The sequence below is a fragment of the Aaosphaeria arxii genome (genome assembly GCF_010015735.1).
Source record: "Aaosphaeria arxii CBS 175.79 unplaced genomic scaffold BU24scaffold_3, whole genome shotgun sequence".
NCBI lineage: Eukaryota > Fungi > Ascomycota > Dothideomycetes > Pleosporales > Aaosphaeria > Aaosphaeria arxii.
Genome location: NW_022983476.1, coordinates 1730589 through 1745076, shown reverse-complemented (window position 1 = coordinate 1745076; position 14488 = coordinate 1730589). Strand labels below are relative to the sequence as shown.

General features: G+C 49.5%; 7 protein-coding genes across 7 annotated transcripts; 3 read left to right on the top strand and 4 right to left on the bottom strand.

Annotated features, from left to right (window-relative positions):
- Positions 1-126: 126 nt before the first annotated feature.
- BU24DRAFT_420507 (ribosomal protein S5 domain 2-like protein) lies at positions 127-1536 on the top strand. Its single transcript, XM_033527493.1, has one exon. It carries the CDS (start codon positions 232-234, stop codon positions 1324-1326), a length of 1095 nt encoding a protein of 364 aa, XP_033385796.1. The 5' UTR covers positions 127-231; the 3' UTR covers positions 1327-1536.
- On the bottom strand, positions 1528-4446 carry BU24DRAFT_490620 (calcium/calmodulin-dependent protein kinase type 2 beta chain). Its single transcript, XM_033533728.1, has 4 exons — positions 4297-4446; positions 4178-4230; positions 3718-4120; positions 1528-3665 (listed from the first exon to the last, which is right to left on the bottom strand). The coding sequence occupies exons 1-4, from the start codon at positions 4334-4336 to the stop codon at positions 1933-1935; spliced, it is 2229 nt and encodes a 742-aa protein (XP_033385795.1). The 5' UTR covers positions 4337-4446; the 3' UTR covers positions 1528-1932.
- Positions 4447-4863: 417 nt separating this feature from the next.
- BU24DRAFT_420505 (uncharacterized protein) lies at positions 4864-6992 on the top strand. Its single transcript, XM_033527492.1, has 3 exons — positions 4864-4967; positions 5066-6433; positions 6490-6992. Exons 1-3 carry the CDS (start codon positions 4905-4907, stop codon positions 6832-6834), a joined length of 1776 nt encoding a protein of 591 aa, XP_033385794.1. The 5' UTR covers positions 4864-4904; the 3' UTR covers positions 6835-6992.
- A 341-nt stretch (positions 6993-7333) lies between these two features.
- On the top strand, positions 7334-8375 carry BU24DRAFT_460496 (dienelactone hydrolase family protein; the record flags this gene model as incomplete). The annotated part of the gene is made up of 5 exons (XM_033531825.1): positions 7334-7364; positions 7424-7501; positions 7572-7909; positions 7980-8284; positions 8354-8375. 5 exons carry the CDS (start codon positions 7334-7336, stop codon positions 8373-8375), a joined length of 774 nt encoding a protein of 257 aa, XP_033385793.1.
- A 142-nt stretch (positions 8376-8517) lies between these two features.
- Positions 8518-9479, bottom strand: BU24DRAFT_420504 (uncharacterized protein). The gene is made up of 2 exons (XM_033527491.1): positions 8954-9479; positions 8518-8851 (listed from the first exon to the last, which is right to left on the bottom strand). The coding sequence occupies exons 1-2, from the start codon at positions 9267-9269 to the stop codon at positions 8646-8648; spliced, it is 522 nt and encodes a 173-aa protein (XP_033385792.1). The 5' UTR covers positions 9270-9479; the 3' UTR covers positions 8518-8645.
- A 915-nt stretch (positions 9480-10394) lies between these two features.
- BU24DRAFT_420503 (carbohydrate esterase family 5 protein) lies at positions 10395-11451 on the bottom strand. Its single transcript, XM_033527490.1, has 3 exons — positions 11149-11451; positions 10781-11095; positions 10395-10727 (listed from the first exon to the last, which is right to left on the bottom strand). The coding sequence occupies exons 1-3, from the start codon at positions 11308-11310 to the stop codon at positions 10452-10454; spliced, it is 753 nt and encodes a 250-aa protein (XP_033385791.1). The 5' UTR covers positions 11311-11451; the 3' UTR covers positions 10395-10451.
- Positions 11452-12911: 1460 nt separating this feature from the next.
- BU24DRAFT_420502 (S-adenosyl-L-methionine-dependent methyltransferase) lies at positions 12912-13973 on the bottom strand. Its single transcript, XM_033527489.1, has one exon. The coding sequence runs from the start codon at positions 13797-13799 to the stop codon at positions 12942-12944; it is 858 nt and encodes a 285-aa protein (XP_033385790.1). The 5' UTR covers positions 13800-13973; the 3' UTR covers positions 12912-12941.
- Between the last annotated feature and the right edge of the window lie 515 nt (positions 13974-14488).

The following is a 14488-nucleotide window of genomic DNA, read 5'->3' as shown; positions in this document are numbered from 1 at the left end:
AAATTTTGGCTGTGCTATGAACAGACATAAAAGATCGGCGGAGAGATCCCCACAGAAATAAGCTTAAATAACTCCGGGGGCGCTTGGACCCAAAAAGAAAGAAAGCTCTCCCAAAATTTACCACCGCCAACGTCAACCTTCAAAAGATCGAGTCTACATTCTCCTCTCCTCCAACATCGCCACAACGCCCAACCAACCAATTGCTCCACAGAAAACGCAACGCCAGAAACCATGGCTGCAACGACGTCAGCAGCCCAGCAGCATCCGCCGGCCCTCACCTTCCCACGCCCCATCTTCGCCGCCCTCTCCCCGCACCCATTCCTCCAAGCCCACCTCTCGAGCACCGCGAACGACCGCAACAACAGCAGCAAGGCCCCCTTTCGCGCCAATGGCCGCACACCGACCGAGTTCCGGTCGCCGGGAATCAACACAGGCTCCCTGACGCACTGCAACGGCAGCGCGGTGGTGCGCCTGGGGAACACGGCCGTCGTGTGCGGCGTGCGAGCCGAGATCCTGAAAGAAGAAGACATACCGGGCGGACGAACCTTCGCCAGCACAGAGGAAGAGGATGAAAACGAAGACGAAGACGACACAGAGGAGCTCTCCACCCTCCGCCTGCTCGTCCCCAACGTCGAGCTCAGCACCGGCAGCACGCCCCAGCACATCCCGGGCAACGCACCCAGCACCTTCGCGCAGACGCTCGTCACCCGGCTGCGCAACACCTTACTTTCGACGCGGCTCGTGCGCGCCAGCGACCTACGCATCGCATACACTCCCTCCTCCGCGGGTTCGGACTCGGAATCCGAGCCGCCTCAGGTCAAGGCGTACTGGGTACTCTACATCGACACGCTGTTCATCTCGATCGACGGCTCGGCCTTCGACGCCGCGTTCCTGGCCATTCTCGCCGCGCTGCGGAACACCAGGATCCCCCGCGCGTACTACGACGAGGAGTTCGAGGCCGTGCTGTGCGACGACGACCCGAAGTCGGCGAGGGTCCTGCGGTTGAGGGGCCTGCCGGTGCCGAGCACGTTCGCGGTGTTTGAGGGGAGGGACGAGGATGGTGATGCTGAGGGGAAGTTGGAGTGGATTTTGAGTGATCCCGATGCGTTTGAGGAGTCGGTTTGTAAGGAGAGTGTTTGTGTGGTTGTGGATTGCTCGGCTGCGGGTGCGAGTGCGAGTAGGAAAGGAAGTACAGACGGAGCGGTGGTGAGGAAGATCGAGAAGAGTGGCGGCACTGTTGTGGGGAGGGAGGATATGAAGGTTCTCGTGGGGAGGAGCGCTGAGAGGTGGGGAGTGTGGCATAAGGCTTTGAAAGAGCAAATCTGATGGTGACCTTTAAGAGGTCGATGATGTTGTAGAAGCAATCTGGAAGAGGAGCTAATAGAGACGCACCGCTCTTGCGGCCTGACTGAATCACGGTAGAAGAATGATACCCTATGCAATTCGACACGTCACGGCATCGTATCAAATCACGTTGCTAGTGTGAGGCACCAGACAGCATATAGCAAACCGTTTGAACTCAAACATAATGTTTAGAAATGACGTAAAATACATAACTTAGACATGTGTTCCGTCAACAAACCGGATGATGAAACAATTCTCCTCCTTGTACGCCTTCAGACCGACTCATCCAGTCGATAATTATTTTCGCCGATGTAAATGCCAAATGCAGTCCAGAGGACTTTGGGAAAAGAAATGCTGCCGAGGACGAAAAGGACACAAACGCCTAGTGAGATAACAAAAGGAAGAGATGACAGGATAGTACGCGCCTTGAGCGCTGCCACGCGGCCTCGGAAATGCCAGACTCCATTGAAAACCTTCAGCCTAACTCACTTATCCCAATCATTCATATTCAGAAGCTCATGAACCACTCATCGCTTTTGGGTATCGTTGAATCATACCATAAGAGGCGTGATCGTCCAAAACACAGTCTTACTTGATGAGCATCTTCTTGCTGCGCTGGATAAAGGGACTCGGCATCTCATCGACCACCTCTGGATCCCAAACTGCGGGAATGTCCATAGCATTGGCACTGCGCACCTTCATTGGGCTGCGGATGCCGGTCTTGAGTTTACGGCCCTCATCTTCACTCATCGCCTGCTGCACCGGCGGAATTCGCTCCTTGCGGTTAAGCTCCACTATGGTTCGGCCTTGGATACCGTTGTTGCGCATTGCCTGGATCCGGATCTGCTCGTTGCCCTTCTTGGATCTCAGCCCGCCAGATGTCTCGGCCGTTTTCGAAGCCATTGCGTTCGTCTTTCGGGTTGGCGAAAGGTCAACAGACCTAGGTTTGGCTTGGCGGGTTGGAGAAGTAGCTATGACGGGAACAGCAGTCGCAGGTCGTGCCTTGGTGCCATTGGGTGCGAGGCTCGGAGCGCTCGCCAGTCGCTGATTTGGCTTAAGAAGCGGGCGGTGAGCGGCGCTGAGAACCTTGAACGGATCCTGATTCCGGCTTCCAGAGGCACTGCGTGCACGAGTTGGCGATGGCAGAATAGGAAGGTCGTCATCATCTTCAAAATCGCCATTCCACTCGTCATCCGTAGGAGACGGCGGGACTTCAGCCTCCCACTTCTTCGCACCTTCTTTAGCCGCTGCAAAGATGTTCTGGCGCTGTGCATTGCGTCGAGGGGAGAGTGACAGGCCAGCAAGGGAAGCCGGTGCCGGTGAGGGTTCTCCCATCTGCACGTCCATTGGCGATGCGGGGACTGGCATGGCAACGGGTGCAGCAAACATGGTCCTCGCTCGAGACAAAGGCTGTCGAGCTGCTCGTTTTGTGGGGACTGGAATAGCTTTCTGTGTAGAGTCCTCTACCTCCGAAGGCTCATTGAGAGACAATGATGAAAGATCGGTGCCACTGGCGAAACTAGACTCTGTTCCTACTGTGCTTACTGAACCACTGGTAGTGATTGGCTCGGAGCTGGCAACAGGGAAAAGGATCTGCTGCTGTTCCCCTGGCATAGTCGGTGTACTCGATCTAGGCGCAAGTCGAGGTGAAGTGCTTATACGCTGGGGTTGATTCTTCATCGCCTCTTCCACCCTGCGATTGACTTCAACTTCGAACTGTGCCTGCAGATTGGCTAGATCGCGGGCGTGGAGCTGCTTGACTTGTTGGTCGATCTCCAATCGGGCCTTGACTTCCCATTCGCGTCGTAGCCGACCGTCCAACTCTTCACACATTCGTTCGTATCGTGTCTTTGCCTCCTCTGCTTCACGTGTGATTGCTGCGTATTTCTCTCTCTCATCACGCAAGGAATGGCCCAATCTAACGACCTCTTGCTCCTTGCGCATCAGTTTCACGATCGGAAGATTGAGCATGTGTACAGTATCCGGGCGGCGATTTGGTTGGACCTGGAGGCAGCTTGCGATGACCTTATTCAACTCTCCGGAGTATGCGGAGGGAATTGGTGGGTAATTGCCAGACTTAATCTTCTGAATGAGTTCGAAATGCGTCTTCGCATTGAACGGTGGTTGCTTGGCGCAAAGCTCATATATGATGCATCCCAGTGCCCAGATATCCGAGTAGAGGGTGTACTGTTCCGCTTTGCAAATCTCTGGAGACATATAGAACGGCGTGCCAACGTATGTGGATGCGAAGTCATGCGACTGCAAGATCTTCGACAGACCGAAATCACCCAACTTCACAGAGTTGTCGTCCCCAAGGAAGACTTGATCTAGTTAGTCACGGTGCTTTTGCCGGCAAGAGCCCTTCACACTCACTGTTTTCCGGTTTCAGATCACGATGCAAGATCATGGGTTTGCCGCGAGTCTTCGGTTTCGCGTCTGCACCCAGTCCCATGACGTTGCGACCCGCGGGTGGTGGATCTTCGCCGTAGTGACAACGATATAGCGCGCTCACAATCTGGGAGAGTATGCTCCATACGAACTCCTCATCAGCCAGCTGATTCTTGTTCTTCAAGTCACGGATGACACGACCCAAATCACCGTTGCCACAATATTCCATGTACAAGTGCAGGTCCTGCGACGCTTTGATGTGATCTCGCTCGAAGTAGGCAACGATGTTTGGGTGACGAAGTTCCTTAAGGATAGATAATTCGGCTTGGAGCTGTTCGCGCTCCTTCTGCGACATCTTTGAATAGCTGATTTCCTTGCGGCAAAGAATCTGAATCAATTAGTTCATGTGTCGGTGGCCTACACAATTGAAGTTGTGTATACATACGTAGCCATCAGACTTCCGCATCACCTTGCGGATGATTCCAAAAGAGCCATGTCCTATAACTGCATCAGCATATTCATCAAACGTATAGTGTCGGCAGCAGTATCTTGTGCGGTACCTACCAATCTTCTCGAGGACGTCGTACTTCTCGTCCTCAGGCATAGTTTCCGGGATAGTATCATGCAACGAATGCTATGTTGTGAAGAGGTATTTTATTATGCTGTTATGTTAGTGGTGTCGTGAAGTTGTCGGTTGTTTGGTATTGGCAAGTAAGGTGGTACCTGTAGATCAAGACCAAGTGTAGTGTTGTGCCAAGTAAACACTCGTCGCTACCGCAACCAGCGCACCAGCCACCAACTACACAAAGGGAACCCGACCCCAGACAAATCATTCTATGACGCCTTATCGGCACGTGATCCTTATCGCCGAATCTCCGCCGCCACTTTCCTCTACCTATATGTCATCAAGCATCTTAAAAGCGACTTGAGATTGCTCATACAGAGCACATCATGTTCCCTGACGCATAGATTCGGCGTTTTCAAATTTCGTTTTTCTTTTGTATTTTGGCATCATGGTATTGAAGAAGCATGAAATTGAGGTGGCTCTCGCCACCGAGGCCCAGGCAGTCTCGTCAGGAAAGATGAAGGAAGACAACCCCCTCGATCTCAGCGACAATTTCCGCGTTTTCTGCGAATCTTGTCGCAGGGGAGACTTGAAAGTCTGCCAGGAGATGATCTCCCTGGGTGTCAATGTCAATGCTAGAGATCGCTTCGATTATACTCCTCTGATTTTGGTAAGCAACATCTCTTCATGGGAACAATATAACACAATACATCCATGATCGCCATCCAGTCACAATAGCTACGAGCAATAGTAATCGTTGATAACAAGGCTAGTCTATGCGGTCATTACGAAGTTATCCGGCTGCTTCTTGAATCCGGGGCTCTCTGCGAACGAGACACCTTCCAGGGCGAACGCTGCCTATACAACGCACTTAACGATCGGATACGAAACCTCCTACTTTCATACGATTATGCGAAATCGACGAACCCATTGCAGCCATTGGCTGCCCACATCACATCGCTATTGAGCAGAGATACTCCGAAAACGACCGATATCACGGTGGCAGCATATGACCAAGACTTTGAATTGCACAAGTTCATCCTTGCTGCACGATCTCCTTACTTTGCGAAGAAGCTTGCAGCGGCACCAACCACAACGTCTTGGAAGCTACCTCAGTCTATTCCTGCTGAATCATTAGGTGCTGCCCTTCAGTATCTCTACTTTTCTGAGGTATCTTTGAGAAGGGTGACGCATGGTATGAATGATGAAGAGGAGTTGGTGGTTCTGGACGGAATCGAGAAGATTAGTAGGCAGTTGGAAATACCAAAACTGTTCGAGAGCATCACAGAAGTGTCGGACAGAAGGCTTTTGCGACAACAAAGGAACGAGGAACTCGATCGGGGTCGCGACCAGTTACAGAATTGGTTCCAGGACAATGTGGTGAAAAACAAGATATCCGTAGATGCTGGCAGGGTTGATGATATCAAGTGGGACCGGGACAACTCCATCTTCGCAGACATATTACTTCGAGCGGATGAAGAGAATATAGAAGATGGCTCAGATCAAACGGATGCATCACCTGGCGCTTCAGAATCCTCGACTCCTCCCATCCGAAATACCCTTGGACCGCTGAACGGCATTCCGATCGGACCGGTAAAGTCTCGCTCCCCTTCCAGGCATCGCCAACCTCGGAGATCAACTCTTTTCCCTGTACATCGCGCAATGCTTCTTCGTTCGGAGTACTTCCAGACTATGTTCTCTTCATCCTTCCGCGAGGCCCAAGATACCCCATACCTACAAGTTATTACAGTTGACTGCACACCAGCAGTATTAGAGGCAGTCCTGATCTTCTTATACACCGAACGGGCAGATTTTGGACTTGACATCGCCATTGATGTGCTCTTCGCGGCAGATCATTTATTCATCGAGAAGCTCAAGCAGCGCGCTGCACTCATCATCTCGACACTAGGAAACGGATCCACGTCCACTGTGGAGTCGGAAAACCCAAGAGGCGCAACAGACGCCGAAGAAGCAATTGATGTGTACGAGGTTATCCGCGCTGGTTGGGACACTAGGGTGCAACGCCTCGAAGAATTTGGTGCCCGGTATATTGCACATCGTCTGGAGAAATACATTGATGAACCAGAGTTTTCAGATATAGTTACTGAGTCGGCCAAACGAGTACAGGCCCGCCAAGTATGTGTGATTAATTGGCGAAAAGGAATTGTACAAATTGCTGACCAGGTACTCAGGAAACGGATACAGTCGAACTTGTAGATGATATTCGCTATTACTTAAGTGAGAGGTTCCGGTTGCGCTTCGAGGACAGTGGTCTCGATGAGATGATGGATGAGTCGCCTGAGGCTGTCGAGCAATTCGAAGACTCGGGCATTGATGCACAATCGCCACAAGATATACAATCTGGCAAGACTGGTTTGGACCTTGGAAGTCAGCTTGATGACCAATTCGCTGCAGGAGCCATCCGAACCTTGGACGGAGAAATCGCAGGCGACGAGTTCGCTCAAGATGCCATAAATTATCAGATCTTACTCGGAAAGATTGACGCATTGTTGGATAACCTGAACTTAGACGCATAAAACATTCAGCCGTTACAAGTACCTTAGTACAAATTCATAGAGGCAAAGTATATACGGGTACAAAAATCGTTTGCATACTTCTTTGAGTCTATATATGGAAAGAATGTTATTCGATAGTAAAATTTACACTCAAATTACTAGAAGCCGCAACGATTGAACAGATTGATAATTGACCCGACCGTATCTTCTCGTTTGTTGTTGCAAGGCCGTTTCGGAAGAAGATATCGGATATAGGCCCCGCAACGGTGATGTAATGATGTAACCCCACTCGATGCCCCAAACAATGCGGTTACCGGGAGTGCTGGATGCAGCCCACTAACGCTGCAATGCACTGACAAATACTCATCAAGAGCCATTGACCTAGATAGTAATGCGCTCTCTCATCTTCCCTCTTTTCTCTCACATTCCAATTTCTTCTCGAGGTCCATCTTTTATCCTATCCGCCACCGCCAAACAGTTCCCAATCAAAGCCAGACCTCGGTATCAACAAATAGCCAGCATGTCGTCCGAGTCCACACAGTCCAAAGCTTGTATGCCGATGCGCTCGCTCTAGAGCTCAATCAACAACTCCCAGACTAACCAATTGCAGGCTGCGACACTCCCGCAGTTGTGTCAAAAGGCTACAAGCCCAAGGGTGACTACATCACCGCCGACGGCCTGAAAACATGTCCGTATCTCCCTGCCGCCACCCGCCTTTTCCCCTCGCAATTGCGAAAGCGAATAATTGACAAGCGCAGATGCCACCGGCTCTAAGGACGCGAAACGCGGTATTCTCGTCGTCTACGACATCTTCGGCTACTTCGATCAGACCCTGCAGGGTGCCGACATTCTCGCATACGGAGACAAGGAGCAGCAATACCAGGTCTTCATGCCTGATTTCTTCGAGGGCGAACCCGCGGACATCAGCTGGTACCCACCGCAGAACAAGGAGCACGAGCAGAAGCTCGGCGAGTTCTTCAGCTCGAAGGCTGCGCCGCCGAAGACCTTGCCCAGGATCCCTAAGATCGTGGAGGAGTTGAGCAAGAGCAAGGGTATCGAGTCCTGGGGTATCATTGGATACTGCTGGGGTGGAAAGGTAGGAATATTGAAGCCGGTTGCATTATACGGTTACCGTTGGGTTCAGGTGGACTAACTGTTGACCACAGATTGTTAACCTTTCCTCTCAACAAGGCACCTCTTTCAAGGTCGCGGCTGCTTGCCATCCCGCCATGGTCGATGCAAACGATGCTCCCGGGGTCACCATTCCTTATGTCATGCTTCCCAGCAAGGACGAGCCCAGAGACGACGTGGAGAAGTGGGAGAAGGGTCTCAAGGTGCCCCACCTTGTCGAATGGTACCCGACTCAGGTCCATGGGTGGATGGCAGCAAGAGCAGACTTGGAGGATGCGGAGGTCAAGAAGGAGTATGAGCGTGGATATCAGACTGTCCTGAGCTTCTTCCACAAGCATTTGTGAGTGCTCCTCAACAATGGAGGAGCTGTGGGCGTATGATGGAGATTGCCTGGACTAAAGCATATCAGGAGCACAAACTCCAAACTTTAGATCCTACTATTAATGGAATAATGATTACATTCAAGCTTGTCTTTCACAACGAGTATGTACCGGTAACAATGAAAGACTCCAATTGCTTTGCTCAATGATTATTAGTGATTTTGTCACAGTCATGATTAGGCAGTTGCAAATTAGTTACTTCGTAGGAATCAATGGATTAATTATAGTAGTATGTAGTGTTTCTGTCCACTAGACTTTTGACCAAGCCACCATCAAGGTTATTGTGGAAGGGAATCTGGCTTGCTCTACCTTCGAAGTCCTCTATTTGTTCAACTCCTCAGATCGGGCCTTGAGCTCGTCCCTGCTGGCCGGTTTGCCAATGTCCTGGTCGACGACCGGGCCGAGATTAGCCTTATGTGCATTTGCACTGACAGAACCACCCGACGTGGCCTTATTGTCCTCCTGGTGCGCAGGATGCGAAGAGGCGGTGGAATCCGATGATTCCTTGGCGACCTTGTCGGTGATGTCTAGCGATGTTGTAGTCAGCAATCATATTCACAAGCATGAAGAATATTTAAAATTAGAGGAGATGGAGTATAAGTCAGGGAAAAGGTCTAAAATGGACTTACTGCCAGTGGCGTTTTCCTCAGCTGGGTGGACAGGCATATTTGCTTCCTTCTTCTGTGGCCTATGTTTTTGGAAGTGGTTCTTGGAGCCTACGATCTGTAGTTCTCTGACGTATTGCTTTCTGTCTTCTTCTGTGATTTCAAGACCTTTTGCCTTTTTCGAAAGGTAATCGTCGACGTCGTTCTTAGGTAAAGTGGAATCTGATGATGATGAATTTTTTTGTTGTGAAGACTCTGCTTCCTTACGAATGAAGTCCGATAGGTCGGTTGGCTTTTTAGCGTAGTAGTCGTGGATGAGTGATAGAGTGTCTGAGGCCATGTTGGGAGCAAGAGGGTATTATATATATGGACGTTTATGGTATGTACCTATGTATGTATGACGAGAGAACGTCCAGGCGTGACCAGTGACGTAGAGAACCAAGTGACGAATCGGAATCCATGGTAGTAACTATATGGCGGGGGCTAACACTGAGCCAAGCGGGTTAGTGCGGGGCAGGATGAGGTCAAAGGGTGAGAGGGCCAATTCACCATATTCCCATCAGATCCAACCATTTCTCGATCTTGGGAAAACGCGAGATGACGACGCTGCGGGCCTGGAACTGGTAACTAGTCACGTGTGGATTGGAACGCATGCAAATGTGTGATCGAGGCTGAGACCTACAGATTGGATATGCAGTGAAGAATAGCCAAAGGCAATCTAACCTTCGCTGAGGCATGATAAATTATTGAATGGACGTAAAACCACATTTCGTCGGTACCTAGTAATAACATTGCCTATCAGTTGGCGATTATGGCAGTATGGTAAGGAATGAAAAAGATGTCAAGCTACTGCATGTTGTACTCTTTAAATTCACTCGTGTGACCGCATAGCTACGAGCCCTCAATAGATAGCCGAAGTCTCCATTTGATATCGACATTTGGCGACGGAAGCATGCGAACCCAATAGTTCGCGATGCACCTTCTTAGTTCATGACTTTGTAACATTTGGACGTTTGGACGCGAACGAGGTTGCAACGCGTTGGACCTTTGACCTTAAAGTGAATTATCACTATCAGAACGCCGCACCTACTCCGTACATGTATCTCGTGACTGTTCAAACTTGATGTTGAAACGAGTCTGTGGTTTAGTGTTCATTGTACGAGGTACCAAAGCTCATACCAATATGCGCAACGGTCAACATGTAGCACCATGTGTTTCAATTCAGGAGCCGGCACCAAACATTAGCGCGATCTGTTTCTGATCTGCAGCGTCTCAAAATAGCAACTTGACATCACTATGAGAATCAGATACTAAACCTTCAGCCCTGTGAGTCGGTGGCGCTCAACAACAGAAGTTTAATCATCATGGCAGATGTCAACTACATTAGTAGGAAGGTCAAAATCAAACCCATGAGAAGAGTTTCTCGAACCTGTCGATTGTCATATGTAATGCGTATATATATGTTTAGCTACAAACCCACTGAACCCTCACATTTGAGTCACCGCCAAAATTCTTGTTTCATCTAAGCCATGATCTTGACCGCCTTCTTCGCCATCTTTGTAGCAAGTGCGTCTGCGATCCCTGCAGCCTCTTCAACTGTACGCTTCTCCTTTCGTGCTTTGATCTTAGCTTGAGCTCCCTGGATTTGCTTCGTGAGGAAGTCAACACCCTCGTCAGCCCGAGCACCATAGGTAAGGTGAGCTGGGAGAATGGTGAGCGTTCCTCGGCACACGGCATCTCCAGGCTGGCAAATGATCTCAACTTTATCGGCTGGGAAGTTGGGGATTTGGTTGTTGTCCTGTGTTGACAGTCAATGGACTGTTGCGATTATGATAGGAGCGCAAGACCTACCTGTTGCTTCTGGGTATCGCCGTAAAGGACGACTCCAGCAATGCGATTCTGGACAGCAGGATCGAGCTCCTCAACGGCACGGTGGCAGACAGCAGCACCCTGGCTGTATCCTCCAACGACGATAGTAGAGTCCGGACACTGGCTAGCCATGGCATTGATGGTATCCTGCATGAGCTTCTTGCTCTTGGCATCAGTGCCTCCAGGGAGCGCGTTCGGTGCAAGTGCTGCAGCATATTCGATGCCTTCGGTGGCAACATTGTCAGCCCCGAAATTGGCTTTCAATCCATTCGATGTAGGTGGTCCGACAACGGTTCCCTGTGTCACACTCTGTGAATAGGTCCAAATTCAGTGACGTGATTATTACATACCATGTTGCCTACTTCGGTGGATCCGCGTGCCCACGCGAAAAGAATGTCTCTGCAACCGCCATCCGAGAACTCGCTAGAGGAGGTACGGGTCTGTCGTACTTCAACTGGCGAAGCAGTAGCAAGACCAAGGATGGCAGCAGCGATCAGAGTGTTCATATACATCTTGAAAGAGAAATATCGAACAGTGAATGGAGATGCGCCTAGTATAGAGGTAAAGTCGAATTGAACGATTGTAACGAAATGTAACGAAGGGAGACCCGGCTCCAAAGTAGTTTGAGAATGAATGAAGGTGATTGAAGGTTGTTGATGGCCGTGAACAAAGATGAAGTTTATGTGGGAGGCGACGATCAGGCGATTTATAGCCTCAACTCGTTACTGACATACTTCAAAGCCGAGGCACAAAGTAGAGCTATAATTAAGCCACCAAATTGTCATAACCATCTCAGGTAGCCGTACAACCGTCGTGGCGTGTCACAGAACCTTTGAAGAACGAAGGACCTGCTGCTCGATGTCGATGCCAAGGCTATCAACCCATCCGAGTACGGATCATAGGAAACTTGCGGTGTCAATGCGCGATTGAGATCTGAACGGGCGATTTGGTGCATGACCAGAATTACCGAGGAAGGTAGAAGATACGACTGGCTGAGATCAATTCACGGTCTGGATGCTGTCGCTAGTATAAGAGCATGGGATACTTCAAGTAGGACTTTGTTTTAGAACCCCAGACTCGTTTGCGACACGGTAGAGTGGTTGTGCGTGGACCAACCCTGGACTTTCGACCTTGGCACATTGTCCCTCGGAAGTCTGAACTTGATCTTGACGACCATTGGTCAATAAAGCCTTATATCGGAATTGACTTCGGTGGATCAATTTGGCGGTAACATTGAACGGCGAACTCAAATGCTTCAGATACAAAGATAGTCAATCTCGAGATCCGTGGGACCGTCACGTACAGAAGGTCGGCACGTCGAGCTGGCATCTTGCCAGTATTCTCTGCCTACAACTTTATGTACATGTAATGTACATTCGCAAGGCCTTCAGATTGTTTATCAGCTACAATGTACTTTTCAATAGCCAGGACTGGTACAGAAATACACGATGCCATCAGATGGCCAGCCCGGTGTACCTGCCCTCTGTATGTCTAGTAAATCGATTGAGAAAAGTAACTTCTATCCATTACCAACAACTACTTCTATGAAAAGCTAATAATAATCTTCACGAACTTGTTACAAGGTTGTTAGGTTTCCCAGTAACCGGGATACTTATAGTGGTGTCGAGGAAGATAGGTCCACTTATGATTGCTTTTGAGAAAAAATGGGACTACGTTTCAGAATTATCGATGGCAACCAGCCACCGCGCCATTCGAACAGAGAGCTATGTGGCAATGACAGCTCTCGTTTCGGGACATATGCTATGTAATAAAGTTTGCACTCTTTATCAGATTAAATCTTAACATTGCGGTCTTCTGTGCATAGGTGAGCTTACTGCAGTTATGTGGAGCACAGTGACTTCGACTAAACTACATGAATCCCTAGAATTAGGAATTAAAAGCAAACAGTCGAATCAGGTCTCGTTTCAAGATGCACCACATGCGACAGTATGCAGGTCTCTGAAATAAGGTTGTCCAAGCTTTCTCAATGTCTGGCTCGATAACCGAATAGACAAGTCAGCACTAGCAATCAAGGGATTACAGCAATTAGGTAGACATTTTCCGAGCACTCGTCCTGATAAGTAGGAAGGTAGGTATGTACTCCATAGTGGAACTCTCCCTACTCCGTACTTATGGAACAAAATCAGACACCACAAATGACTTGACCCTGCAAAATCGCATACCATCCATCCACATCGTCTCGCCAGGCTTTGACGTCTCTTATTACAGTATCGATGTCTTCGTCACTTGCGCCCAATCTTTTCCATTTCTCTCGGTGTTCTCCTCTTTCAAACCGTCCAATCAAATTCTCAGCGTGCCTCTTTCTCTCATCTTCTGTGGCTTTCAATTCTACACCAGCGCCTTTAACCATCTTCTGTACTTCGAATCCAGCTTCACGTGCCCAGACATGGATCAAAATGCCTGCTCTGTGACCCGGTGCATGGGGTGGGTTTTGAGGATGCTCTTTTGAGGCCACAGAAGGGAGTGCACCAATGACTTGCTCATACATATATCTGTCATACAGCTGCAGCCCAGGCAGATAAGGGTACCAGCGAAAGGGGAAGTCGGACTCCCGACAGGCGACGAAACCACCTGGCTTGCACACTCTCTTCATCTCTCGGAGAGCCTTAACAGGATCGGGGGTGTGCAGTAAAACTTGATTGCAAAACACAACGTCGAAACTGTCATCGTCGAATTTCAACCCCTCCAAGACATTCCCAATCTTGAATTCAACATTGCTTAATGGCAGGGCTCGCTTGGAGAGATTGCTGTAGGCTTGGTCAAGTATCTCTTGATTGAGATCGATGCCAGTGACACGTCCGTCGGGAACGTAAGGCGCAAAACCATAGGTGATGGTCCCCGGGCCGCATCCAATGTCAAGGATATTATGAGATGGTTGCAGATGTGGCAAAACGAATGAGCCTTCTACTTCCGCGGTGCGGGCGGCATGTGAGGCTGTCACTGCAGGATGCCAGCTTTGGGTATATGTTGTGTCCCCCATTGAGTAGATCTGGCCGCTTATCTAGTTATCAATAGTTACTCAGTGCGGGCCACGTTCAGAATGATCAAACAAGGTCGCGAAAGTGTGCGTATAGTTCGCAGGAGTGGCAATGTTGCCTTGTACATCAAAATGCCAACACGAAGGATGTATACGCTTTCCATATTCAGTAACGAGCCTAATACATTGCCTTAATAGGAAACTAGCGCTTTAAAGAGCAAGTACTCTATACTAGTAAAAACTAGTATACCTATAATGTTGTAAAACTATATAACGTACTGGACGGGCGAGCTGATCAGACGGGCGAGCTGATCACTCTGCCAAGACCACACCAACTTTTCAGTTACCACAGCAATTTATCACAGCATGCAGCAACCGCACGTGCAATTAAATCAAAAAGAATCTCAAATACAGCTTGCAATCCAGGTTATAAAATAAGATGCAATATTTTCTCAACGGCGTGTTGTAGCTATCTATAACGTCTCTCAAAGTACGCTAAGCACGCGACTTGCTGGAATTACTTTTCGACGCGATTGCACGCCCAACTCAATGAAGCTCCTTAGATCTGAAGAGGAGGTAATTGTTCAGCATATACTTGACCTAGATACGCGAGGATTTCCGCCCCGGCTTGCTGCTGTTCGAGATATGGCTGACTCTCTACTCGCTGCGCGTCATCGAGACCCTGTTGGCGT

What these genes read in the sequence shown, in the direction of transcription:
- BU24DRAFT_420503 (XM_033527490.1), bottom strand. Translation starts at nt 11,310, where the DNA reads ATGTATATGAACACTCTGATCGCTGCTGCCATCCTTGGTCTTGCTACT. An exon ending in CCACCGAAGTAGGCAACATG is followed by an intron (nt 11,096 to 11,148) that starts GTATGTAATAAT and finishes AGTGTGACACAG; the next exon opens with GGAACCGTTGTCGGACCACC. An exon ending in GCGATACCCAGAAGCAACAG is followed by an intron (nt 10,728 to 10,780) that starts GTAGGTCTTGCG and finishes CTGTCAACACAG; the next exon opens with GACAACAACCAAATCCCCAA.
- BU24DRAFT_420507 (XM_033527493.1), top strand. Translation starts at nt 232, where the DNA reads ATGGCTGCAACGACGTCAGCAGCCCAGCAGCATCCGCCGGCCCTCACC.
- BU24DRAFT_420502 (XM_033527489.1), bottom strand. Translation starts at nt 13,799, where the DNA reads ATGGGGGACACAACATATACCCAAAGCTGGCATCCTGCAGTGACAGCC.
- BU24DRAFT_420505 (XM_033527492.1), top strand. Translation starts at nt 4,905, where the DNA reads ATGATCTCCCTGGGTGTCAATGTCAATGCTAGAGATCGCTTCGATTAT. An exon ending in ATTATACTCCTCTGATTTTG is followed by an intron (nt 4,968 to 5,065) that starts GTAAGCAACATC and finishes GTTGATAACAAG; the next exon opens with GCTAGTCTATGCGGTCATTA. An exon ending in AACGAGTACAGGCCCGCCAA is followed by an intron (nt 6,434 to 6,489) that starts GTATGTGTGATT and finishes CCAGGTACTCAG; the next exon opens with GAAACGGATACAGTCGAACT.
- BU24DRAFT_490620 (XM_033533728.1), bottom strand. Translation starts at nt 4,336, where the DNA reads ATGCCTGAGGACGAGAAGTACGACGTCCTCGAGAAGATTG. An exon ending in CGACGTCCTCGAGAAGATTG is followed by an intron (nt 4,231 to 4,296) that starts GTAGGTACCGCA and finishes ATGCAGTTATAG; the next exon opens with GACATGGCTCTTTTGGAATC. An exon ending in TGATCTGAAACCGGAAAACA is followed by an intron (nt 3,666 to 3,717) that starts GTGAGTGTGAAG and finishes AACTAGATCAAG; the next exon opens with TCTTCCTTGGGGACGACAAC.
- BU24DRAFT_420504 (XM_033527491.1), bottom strand. Translation starts at nt 9,269, where the DNA reads ATGGCCTCAGACACTCTATCACTCATCCACGACTACTACGCTAAAAAG. An exon ending in TGAGGAAAACGCCACTGGCA is followed by an intron (nt 8,852 to 8,953) that starts GTAAGTCCATTT and finishes CAACATCGCTAG; the next exon opens with ACATCACCGACAAGGTCGCC.